Raw genomic sequence first — 12,046 nt, 5'->3', positions numbered from 1 at the left:
ATCATTGAGACAAAGTTCTGTTCCGGCGGGAAATCGGTTGTGTCAACTGGCCACGGAAGAGACACCCAATTGATCAATCTCAACTTAGTATTTATTGCACCAAAAAACTGCTTAAAATTCAGTCATATCCCAACTAGTCCAATCCAGTCTAGCCTACCAAACAGGGCCTGACTGTGTTAAAAAGCATGCTATAGCCCCATGGTGTGTCTCTCTTCTAATCCAAGACATTTGGCACTTGAGTTCATTTTGTGAGCCTCTGCAATTTCATCACATCTTTAAGGAAGCTAACTTCACGGCAGACTCGCTTCCGCGCATGGATCACAAGCTTTCTACTTCTAGATTGTGGAAGCCTGGGTTGCTGTTGCCTTCTTCAAATGCTTTATTTTTCAACTTCTTTGGATCTGCTTGTCCAAGAGGTTTTGCTTTGTAATTTTATATTTTGCATTAAAAAAAATTATAATAAAATTATATATTATTTTACTATAAAATAATTATAATTTAATGAATAGACTTTAAACATACCAAAAATATGGAATATGTCATATGTAATCAGATCGTACTCGTGTCATGCTCAGACCAACCCGGTCCATTCGTTTCAAGGGAAGAAAAAAAATATAAATAATTAAAGTTGATAATCACGTAAACCTCCAAACCTTTTTGCGACGGTTTGTCAGTATGCAGAAAATGGTACCATACAAGGATTTCTCCTTCGTTGAAGGCCACGCAATAAACAATTCTAAAATAATGTGACCAACTTCCAGCTGAAAACTACCTACCACCCCTTCCCCCCCCACCTCTCTCTCTCTCTGCCCTTCTCCTTCACACACACACAGAGATGAGACGACAGAGAAGTATTCAATTTCATGCGTGCCTCTCGAATAACAAGAAGGAAAATTGAGAACCAAAATAAAAACGTTAAATACAAAAAAGAAAAAAAATAAAAAAGAAAAAACAGAGGACAGGCGTGATCTTAAAGAAAAATTGAATTTTAGAATTTAACGTCGTCCACCAACCTATCTAATTCATCTAACAAGCCTTCTGCCTTAAACAACTTCGTCACGTTTCGGCACCTTCTCTTCTTATCATACTTTCCATCTAACCACCAACAGAATTTGCCTCTCTTGCTGCAAACTATAGCGCCTAGATTATTCCCAAATCCTAGGGTTTCTGTTCCCATTCTCAGAAACCCTAATTCTCGCTTTCCTCTCTCAACGAATTCAGGTCTGTTTGCCTCTCCTTCCCACAAGTTTGAATATCTATCTGAATATAATTTCCTGCCAACCAAACAGAGGGTCTTTGTTTTAATTTCATTTACTGTTTCGACATATAAGTTTTGACAGTGATTAATGATGCTTAATTTTGGTTACTTCTTTTGGTTTTGGACTTTTAATGCTTTGGTTTCTGCTTTGCATACAAGTTGTAGCTGAAATTAAGCTTTTGTTTTTGTGTTTGTTGGCTGATGATTATTTGGTTGCCGAGGAAAGGTAGGAAAATATCGATAGGTAGTTTGGGTGGAGTCAGTGTAATTCAGTTGGTACACTACGGTTGTTTGCATTGCATTTACCAACTGAACAATGGCCATAAGGGTGCTCTTCTTACTATCTGATTTCATTTGCCTTGGCCCGTTGTTCATTGACTGAAGAGTATAAATTAATGAATTATAATGCTATAGAGTATCTGAAGTTTCGACGATTGATGAGTTACAGAAAATGAGAGGAAGAAATTACAAGAGTGATCTGCAGTAAGGCGTTGTTAATAGCCAAGAAAAAACATGACTATATGATGAGTTTTTCTGAATTAGGATGTTTCTAGGAAGTGCCATAATATGAAAGGATACAGTGAAAGGCAAAACTATGAAATTTGAGATAAACTTGGTTGATCTCGAATTGCAATTTACCGTTTGACAGATCTAAGTCATAAGTTTTCTTGTCCTTGTTGAGACGTAACATGACTTGTGATTGGTAACTTAAATTAATCCTCATTTGAGCTAATTATGTGAGAATAGTGGTACCATGTTAAATTGTATGATTTAACAAACCTAAACTGAAATGAATGGCCATTGATCATTTTCATGTTTTTTGCTGTTTTCTTCACTTACCAGACATGATATTCTAGTTCTTAGAAAATATGGTGGAGCATTGAATTTTTGTTGTTTTCTTCAAATATTTAACATTTATTTTGACAGCCATTTGCCATCTGTTAGGATGATGAATTTATTCATGGGTGTATTGTTGGTCTCATGCTAGAAAAGTACGTTTGTATGCAGCAGAGCATTTACTTCTGTTTTGTGGTAATTTCAGTTGGGCCTTTTCCATCTACTTCCACGATGTCGAGCTTGGAGGAGCCACTTGGTTTTGACAAGTTGCCTAGCATGAGTACTATTGATCGGGTTCAAAGATTCTCATCTAGTGCTTGCAGGTCTAGAGCAGATGATGCGGCGATGGGGAACTGTTGGATTGAAGGAAGAAGTTGTAGCACATCCAATAGCTGCAAGTAAGTAGTTTGTGATCTATTTTGTTTGGGAAACACTCAAAATGTACGTTATCCATTCATTTGCTTTCGTGTGCACAAAACAATCAAATTCTGTCATAGCATTCAAATTCTGGACCAGATTTCCTTTTTTGTTGTCAGTTTCCTAATTTATTTGGTTTGGTTTGTTTTCTTATTCCTGTTTGGATTAGGATTTATTTTTTAGTAAGAGATTTTTATCCTACATCAGTATGCCCATGCAGGCATGTGTGTAAGCATGTGCTCGGGTCAGACCACATAGTTGGACATTGTCTGAAGGATAATGACAAGATCCTGGTTTTTTCCCTTACCATTTAGTTGAAGATCGAATTGATTTATTCATCTTCTTCTCAGTTCCTAATTGTCTCTTGCTTTCACAGAATGACCTGTGCAGAACATATTCTTACATAGTTTAGCTACTCTAAACTATAATAATGTTTAATTGATAATGTAACCATAAAAACTTATGTTAATTTTCAGCGAAGATTATGAAGAATATACAAGAGAGGCCTTTCCATGGAAAAGACATACAAGAGACATTTCCCGTGGTGACTCCTTCAATCAAAGGACCTTGAGCTTAGGCAGGAATCACAGGGTATTTGGAAATATTTGTGATTCATGGTATTTGTCAGATCAATATGAGTCCAAGTGCAACGACAAAGATATAACAAATAAGGTGCTTCAATAACTTAAATAGGATGATAATATCTTTGCCTTCTGTTTTAACTTATTGCATTAGGATGTCGTGATATCTGTTGTTTAACAGATAAAGTTTCCCTTTTCTCTTCTTGTAAATTATATATACATTTTGACACTTGGGTTGCATATTAATTTTCTTTTGTTTGAATGAAACAGATTTTGAAAGGTATACCAAAGTTTGTAAAGATAGTAGAAGTTGGTCCAAGGGATGGACTTCAAAATGAAAAGAATATTGTATCTGCATCTGTAAAGATTGAATTGATTCATAGACTGGTATCTTGTGGGTTGTCTGTTGTTGAGGCTACAAGTTTTGTATCACCCAAATGGGTTCCTCAGGTAATTTGCCTTTACTAGTTATTTAATTGAATTGGTAACTTCAAATTTCTCTTGGAAAGTGTAATTTTTATGGGAATAGTTAACTGATAAGTATCTTCTTAGTTAAGTTTTGAGGGTTCTCAGTTTAACCTGTAAATCCCATGAAGTTTAATTAGATGCCTTTCTATGAGTCAGATTTTGGCAACGTAAGCATTAATTTATGATATAATAACGAGAGACGTCAAATATCATATATTCTTTTAAGAATATTTGATTTGAAATACAGATCTCCTCTGAGGTTCAGTGAATTCAAGAAACTTTCCTATTTTGATAAAGTATACAAACATCCCCTAGTTTTAATTTTTAAGAGATCTTTGAAAAAGTTGTCATTATTACCCTATTCTGGAAATTGTAGTCAATTGCATTTTAAAAACTCATCATAAAAAAGAAATTTTGCACCTTTAGTATCAAAACTATTATCAAGACATCACATGCCATGTAATATCTGCAAGAAATGATATTTGCAGTCCCACTTTAAAGTCACTAAAGTTATAAACATTAACTTCTCTTCCTGCTAAAAAGTTCATCCTGTGATCAATATTGCTAATATCTTGTTAGGAAATAATGGTACATAGGTAAAGCAGATCTCAATTAAACAGCTTCACTTTGAAGACAATACATGTATAGCGTTTGCTTGTTTTGACTACGATCCTCATCAATAGATATGTGGATTTCTCTTTGGGAACGCTGTTTGAGTATAACTTGTCTCACTTCTGTTCCATTTTCCTTTCTATATACAGCTAGCAGATGCAAAGGATGTAATGGAAGTAGTTCACAATTTGGAGGGTGCTAGATTGCCTGTGCTGACACCCAATTTAAAAGTAAGTGATCTCTAGTAGTACTACCAGACTTTCGTCATGTGATTTCTCTGACATATCTGATCAACTTTTATAGGGCTTTGAAGCAGCTATTGCAGCTGGTGCTAAGGACATAGCAGTATTTGCATCAGCTTCTGAATCATTTTCAAAGTCGAACATCAATTGTAGCATTGAAGAAAGTCTTGTTCGTTATCGTGCTGTTACTCGTGCGGCAAAAGAGCTTTCAATTCCTGTTCGAGGGTATGCTCTCTCTCTTTCTCTCTCTCTCTGTGTCTGTGATAAGAAACAGAAACTTTATTAAGTAACCGAAACATGAGAGCTAGCTTGGCCTTCCAAATCAACAGATGGGTTAAAAAAATGAAAAAGATGGTTTGGCAATATTAATGTAGGATTTACGTGAAAAACTTTCTCAGCTGCCTCTGTCTCTTCTTTCGCTATTTTTCTTTGCCTTGTAGGCTATTTCTGTATAATATTATATTAGTTCCAGCTACCCTATGCAAGCATTTTCCTACATGATCTCTGTATTCCCTCTGCCAGGGCATGTTTCCTTTACAATGAAATTTTAAAAAGGAAATGATAGGCCACAAACATCTGCTATCGTTTGTTTCTTGGCACATGTTCTGATGCATTGTGGCTGAACACTTTGAGGATCACAAATGAAAGCTCAAGCTTTCCGTTGCACTAGCTGATTCATATTCTCATCCTTACGTCTCTCTTTGGTTTCCAACCCCTCGTGCTATCTTGTTACTTACAGAAAATGTATTTAGCAAAAAAAATACAAATATGGGAGATAATAGTGCGGGCCATGATATGACAAGGCCATGGAACACTCTCAAGGACTTGATTTTAGTAGGGTTCTTTTTTTCTCTTTTCATTATGTTAGGAGTCAAGTTCTCATGTAAGAGGTTCAACATAACATGAAGGAGAAGGATCAGATGTTTAGATCTTATTGCCAAGGCACATGCCTTCCCAAATAGGATTAGGCAATTTGAGATCTTGATGCTTTCTGCACCCAATACTTCCTTGAGGTTCAACTCAAAGTGGCAGAACTAAACTTTCACTGGAATTTGGATTATGAACTCTCTATGAGTTAGACAAAAGTACCGTTCAACCTCTTGCTTCTATGTTTGTATGCATCATTATCCTTTTGGTGGTGATCTTACTTTAATACTTCTTTGAAGACATAAAGGAAGGAACATTTATTTTATTTTCTGTGCGCTGGTTCTTTTACGAATTAACGTGTTGTTTTTAACGTTGATAGGTATGTCTCATGTGCCATTGGATGTCCAGTGGAGGGAGCAATTCCTCCATCAAGAGTGGCATATGTAGCAAAAGAACTTTACAACATGGGCTGCTTTGAAATTTCTCTTGGTGACACAATTGGGGTTGGTACACCTGGTAACATTTTGAACTTTGTACTTTGATTAACAAATTACTTTTGTCCTACAAAACATATTACTTCCCTGTTTCTATTAGGTTTAAGTCTTTATGAATACTTCCCATCTAAATCAATAGGAGTTAGTTGATGAATCAAGTTTTCCTGTGTTTGGGTCTTTATGGTTACTTCTGTTAGGAATAGGTTTACTTCCCTATTCCTATTAGATGTAGGTCTTTATAAATACTTCCCATGTAATTCAATGGGAGTTAGTTGATGAATCAAAGTTTTCTTGTTTGCCTTCCTGCTATGGGAATTCTGGTGTGAAGTCCCTGGAGTGAATCCCTATCCTACATTAGGAAAGCTGATAAAAAAAATTATAGGATGAGACAGAAATACGTGTTGACTTCAAATAAAGGTCATTACTCTCCAAGGCCTCTAAAGATGGGTGTTCATTTATGGAGTGACATTTTTCCTTTCAACCAAAATATGAAGTTTCATATGCCCAGATAATCATTGTTAGTATATATATATATATATATATATATATATATATATATATATATATTTTTTTTTTTTTCTGTCATACCCCAAATGGCCTTGTACTTATTATATGTTTTTTACCTTCCTTCGACACAGGGACGGTTGTCCCCATGCTTGAAGCTGTGATCGCTGTTGTTCCTGTTGAGAAGCTTGCTGTTCACTTCCATGACACCTATGGGCAATCTCTTTCAAACATTCTTGTATCTCTTCAAGTAAGCCATCTTTAACATGTCAAAATTGGTTCAAGTCGCATTTTTATTTTATCTTTTCGTAAGAAACAGAACAATGTTTTGAATATAATTAGTATGCACAAGTAGACCACAATGAATAATTTGTCTACTGAAGACACTTTCATCCAATTAAGCAGCCTAGCTACCAGTCCACATCAACCGTTTTCAAAATTAATTTTGTTTCTTTCCAACACCACCCAAAGGACAACTAATAGCATACACTACAATTCCACAAAACTTTTCCCTTTCGTTCCCCTTGTGTGCAATGCTTTCTCAATGAAAAGAGGAATGCCTGAAATGCACCCACAAAAAATTAACTTCCCCACATCTCGTGGCAAAGCTGTAAAGAAATTGATTAATGGAGAAATTTTTTTTATTGGTATCCTAAACCTCTCTTTGTGCATCATTACACCAGTGGAGATATAGACAAACAGTAGACACCCTCCTTTGAATAATCACTAATATTACCCTAACATGAGCAATGGTCAAGCTAAAATTTGCTGTACATTAAGTTTAAAGAACACCTCATACAATTAATGTTGTACGCATTTATTTGCGTGCAAAAGTAATACCAAATACTCCTAAAATTTACCTAAAAAATACAAATCAGTGATCATGTTTCTTTTTTGTTTGTAATTCTTTAGAACATTAGTTGCAATCTTACTCCTGTTTTACCTTACTTTTCCCTCCATTGGGACTTGTTTCCTTGTTTAGTTTTAAGGAATAGATTAGGTGTTTTGAAGTAATTGTGATATTTCATAACAAGAAAGCAAAAAATGAAAAGGGTTTTCACCAAGGACTTTCCAAGGCCTATTGTTTTTTTTTTCCTTCATTTTTCAATCAGGAACAAGGTAGATGTGTTACAATAAACGTGTAAACCCTAATATTTTCTTTTGAACAGATGGGGATTAGCATAGTGGATTCCTCTATTGCGGGTTTGGGTGGGTGTCCGTATGCTAAGGGAGCTTCAGGTAACGTTGCCACTGAAGATGTTGTATACATGCTTAACGGACTTGGTGTCAAAACCAATGTGGATTTGGCGAAACTCTTGATCGCTGGGGACTTCATCAGCAAGCATTTGGGCCGCCCCTCTGGTTCAAAGACTGCCGTAGCTTTGAGCCGAGTTACAGCCGATGCCTCTAAGATATAAGATAGCTATTTCAGGAGTTATTCAAGAGGAAAGAAGGGTGCTTTGTTCTTACATGGAATGCCCATGATCTTCACGCTGCGCCACAGTAGGAATAAACACTTTTAAGTCTTGGATACAATAATTAATTTTTCAAAGGCACATCATATTGTGTTCAATATGAAGTTTCCATCTTTGGTTGTATAAAGTTTAAAAACGTGCGGAGGATTTCTTCTGTTAGAAAATAATAGATACAAAATCTTCCTTGTAATCTTTTTTCTGCTTAAAAAATGATATATATTTATATATATACAGTCTCTTTTTATGGAGAGATTTCTCAAATAAAATGAGGGGGATCCTACGATATTTTTTTTCAACAATCCCAACCATCTATTTTTTAAGTTTACATTCATAGATCATCCTTGCAAAAAATTAGACAAATTGGAAACTGTTCTGACATATACTTGTGTCCTACAAAATCAATGAACACGGTGCTTCAAGAAAGTATTAAAATTTTAATAATTCAAGAGTGGTCAATGATAACGGATTCAAGTAATTTCTTGTATAGATGATCTTTGAATGAAAATCTAGAAAAATAGACCGTTTGGATTAGTGAAATACAATATGGAGTGGGCCCTACAAGGGTGGGGCCCACCATACATTGTATTTTATTAATCCAAACCGTCTACTTTTAGATAATCATTCAAAGATCATCTCTACAAAAAAATTACTTGAATTCGATATCATTTGACCACCCAATTGAGTTATTGAAATATTTGTACTTTCTTGAAACACCGTATTCATCGATTTTGTAGGATACAATTGGATGTCGAAAACGTTTTCGATTTGTCTAATTTTTGTAAGGATGATCTATGAATGTAGACTTAAAAATAAATGTTTTGGATTGCTGAAAAAAAAATTTGTAGGAGACGTGTGTCCCTCAATAGAAGGGACTGTATATATATATATATATATATACGAGTTCGTAGACAGGCGGCACGCTCAAATCCAAGTTGTGACGAGTTCATAAAGGTCAGAAAACTGAAAGGACGTATGGGTAATTTCAAAATTTTTCAAAAACCCTAAATACCCGTCTCTCTCTCTCTCTCTCTCTCTCTCTCTCTCTCTCCCGACAGTTTCTCTCTCCTCTTTGCAACACCGGTCGTTCAGACGGCTATTTTGTCATCGTCAGACCACCAAATCGCATGAGACCACTTTCAAAATCTTCCTCTCTCTCTCTCTCTCTCTCTCTCTCTCTCTCTCTCTCTCCCCCCCAGCCCACCCCATTTCTCCGATCGTAAACCCGGCGTTTGGCGATGGCGTCAACTGGAAAACTCGGTAGAAACTGCCACCATTGCTAGTGACGTTTCCGGCCACCTCGAGCCACGCCACCACTTGGAACAAGTAGCTCTCTCCTCCTTCTTGCTTTCCCCTAGGTTACGCGACTCTATTGGTGGTTGTCGCCACCGTTTTGAGGTCAGGAAGTTCCAGCCAAAATCTTACGGTTTCGGCTTTGATTCGGCTAGCTCCGGCCACTTTCAGGCTGTGGTCCAAGAACCAAAAATGCTCCCCTTGGTAGTCTGAACGTGTTGGTATAAGTATTGTAGGGTGTTTTGAGAAATTTCCGTCACTGAAATTTTTTCAAAACACCCAAACTCTGCCCGCCGAGGGTGGCGGCTCGTGGGCCACTGTGTGGCGGCCCACTACATCCTAAAATGTTCCCCTTATCGTTCTAAGACAGTATGCTCAGATTTGGAATTGGTTACCGTTTGACAGTCAAATGGATATTGCACCGATTATGCAATATCCGGGTTCGATAGGTTCGAACAGTTCGATCTGTCCCAATTTCAAATATGTTGTTCTCTGTACCTCTAGGATCGTGTAGGAACTCACGGATCGAGAATCGGAGTCCTGGATACTTTGAATCAATGATTTTTGGTTTAGGCAAAACGATTGCCATATGATGGTGTGATTGGCTTAGTTCTGACAGCTCGATCGAGACCAAACTTCCAGGGCGTGTTTAGTAAACCTTGTTGAACTTGTAGGGACTTTTGGATCAAAAATCGATGATCGTGGGATTCGCGGGCCTAGTTGACCAATATGGAAAGTTTAAATGCTCTGTTGACCATGAGTCTTTCGGGACTGTCTCGTCCTTCGGGAAGTACTAGAATAACTTTATAAACCCCCTTAAAGGTTACGCACACTTTGAGACCCGGGAACTTGAGTGTTGAGTTAAAATTCATTGTTGGGTACGCTTATTATTTAGATCTGCTTATGCTCCTGAGTGAGGTACCCACACTTCGCGTACTCCATAGGGAGAGCCCTCTCAGGGTAAGCTATGTGTCTGTTTTAATGATCATTATTTTCTAGGATGGAATGTTATGCGTATATAAAATGTCATGTGTATATATGATTATCTTGACTATTGGGATTATGAACTCTTATTGTAGTTTTAATTGTGGATTATGGTATTTTGTGGTTATTAGATTTTATATTGATATTTGAAGTTTATGAAATATTTAAAGTTGTGGAATATATGATTATGGGATACTTGATTGAATGGTTGTGAAAGCAAGTCTTGGGACTCGACTATGATTATTAGGCAGTGAATGGACAATTGTTTTAAATGTGCATTGCTTTCGGAATATTGGAATGTATGTATATATGTATGTGTTTATTTGTGATATAAATTGGGTTATGAGGATGGTATGAATTGATGCATGATTTGATGTTGAATGATGATATTTTCTATGCGAGCTTGGATTCGAATTTGATGGTGGAAACATGAATGGTTTGGAAATTAGTATTTGGTTAATGGAGTTATGCAAATGTGCTATTGGATTGGTTTCGGCTTTTACACTGTCACTTGAGAATTATAGAGAATACATAGTTATTATTAGTATGGTTATTATTAAAGTACATGGATTGGGTGATATGGGGTTCGATTATGAAAGTATTTTATGGAAATTGCATGTGTAAGCAAGTTTTGATTATTATTTGAATGATATTTTGGGTCTTTATGGAATTTATGCTTTTGAGTGTGTGCCTTGTCTAATTTGGAGTTGTAGATGAATCTAAATTTAATCGTTGGTATTACTTTAAATAATCGTATATTTCATAAGCTAGAACGTTTTAGAAATTGTTTGGTTATGAGGCCGGAGGCCTGTTTGTTTGTTGTGTGTAACGTACTTTGTGCATGTTGAAGTTTAGAAATTATTAAACTACATTTTTGACAGGCCAAAAATTTTGGTAAGGTCCGTATTTCAGGGGAGACTCTGCTGAAATTTCGGCAGAAAGTCTTGTCCCTCTTTTCCTTGATTTGGAAAAGAGGTTATAACGTTAGTAAGTGAGTCCGGCATCAGGTTGATGTCGGAGACATTATAGGATTCGTCGCTATTTACTATTACTTTTACTGACGTGGTATATTTGTTAATACGGCTCAATTTATGAATACACCGCCGTGGTCAATTTGAATAACACTCTCTCTTTACGAATAAACCCCTGGATGTAAAGATAAATTAGGGCTTTCTTCACCTTTAAATCTCTGAAGGTACGGATTTGAGTGGGAGGCAATAATTTGGAAGTTGATGTGTGTGTGTGTTTCTCTCTCACCTCTCTGAAGGTCCAAAATATTGATGACACACACATCATTTACTTCCAAAATATTGTCTTTCTCATGTTGGTGGTTCGATTGTGATGAGGAACATAGCTCCCACTAGTAAGATTTCATATCTCTTGGGTTTGCATTTCTTTCAAGATTTAATTTAGTAAAAAAGCCTAAAATTATAACTCATATGACGGTTTTCTATATAAACCGTCGTGGTTTTACTCTGTACTTGTCATTTTGTTGATCTACCATCGTAGGCTACTAAAACCTAGAAATTAAATCTAAAAAAAAATACAAATTTAAGATGACGTTATTAAGAAAGAACGGTCGTATACAAAAAATAGATGGCGGTACATTTGACTTAACGACGTGGGAATACAATTTTAACGACGCTATAACTAAAGAAACCGTCATGGTTTGTAGAAACAATCCACCGCTATATTCTAAATAACTGCCCTAGTATGTATTTAAAACAACGCTAGGATAGTAGAAACCGACATGGTTGATTACGATTATACATGATAAAAGTTTCCTTTTACTACCGTGGTATATTAGGTTAATACTTTGCTTAATAAAAAATAGGCGCCGTGGATTTTTTAATATTAAACGATGCAATTTATAGAAGGACCTCCATGGTTAATAAAGATTATTTGTATAAATTCGGTCTCTTCACGTGTTGTTTCACTTTCAGTTTTCACTTAGGGTTCCAACTTGAAATAAAGTGGCATTCTTCTGGCCCTAGGCGGCCAAATTTTCAGTTTAGAC

The 12,046-nt window shown here is 36.2% G+C and overlaps 1 protein-coding gene across 1 annotated transcript; it reads left to right on the top strand.

Annotated features, from left to right (window-relative positions):
• The first annotated feature begins 711 nt into the window (after nt 1–711).
• On the top strand, nt 712–7,988 carry LOC117626618 (hydroxymethylglutaryl-CoA lyase, mitochondrial). Its single transcript, XM_034358391.1, has 9 exons — nt 712–1,221; nt 2,301–2,493; nt 2,989–3,184; nt 3,364–3,543; nt 4,323–4,403; nt 4,477–4,640; nt 5,662–5,798; nt 6,415–6,530; nt 7,450–7,988. The coding sequence occupies exons 2-9, from the start codon at nt 2,327–2,329 to the stop codon at nt 7,696–7,698; spliced, it is 1,290 nt and encodes a 429-aa protein (XP_034214282.1). The 5' UTR covers nt 712–1,221; nt 2,301–2,326; the 3' UTR covers nt 7,699–7,988.
• The last annotated feature ends 4,058 nt before the right edge of the window (nt 7,989–12,046 follow it).

The sequence above is a fragment of the Prunus dulcis genome, chromosome 4 (assembly GCF_902201215.1).
Source record: "Prunus dulcis chromosome 4, ALMONDv2, whole genome shotgun sequence".
NCBI lineage: Eukaryota > Viridiplantae > Streptophyta > Magnoliopsida > Rosales > Rosaceae > Prunus > Prunus dulcis.
This window is presented reverse-complemented; position numbering and strand designations above follow the sequence as displayed.

Excerpts from the sequence above, each read along its gene's own strand:
- LOC117626618 (XM_034358391.1), top strand. The coding sequence starts at position 2,327 with ATGTCGAGCTTGGAGGAGCCACTTGGTTTTGACAAGTTGCCTAGCATG. Across the intron at positions 3,544-4,322 it reads CACCCAAATGGGTTCCTCAG|CTAGCAGATGCAAAGGATGT; the intron begins GTAATTTGCCTT and ends TTCTATATACAG. Across the intron at positions 4,404-4,476 it reads TGCTGACACCCAATTTAAAA|GGCTTTGAAGCAGCTATTGC; the intron begins GTAAGTGATCTC and ends CAACTTTTATAG.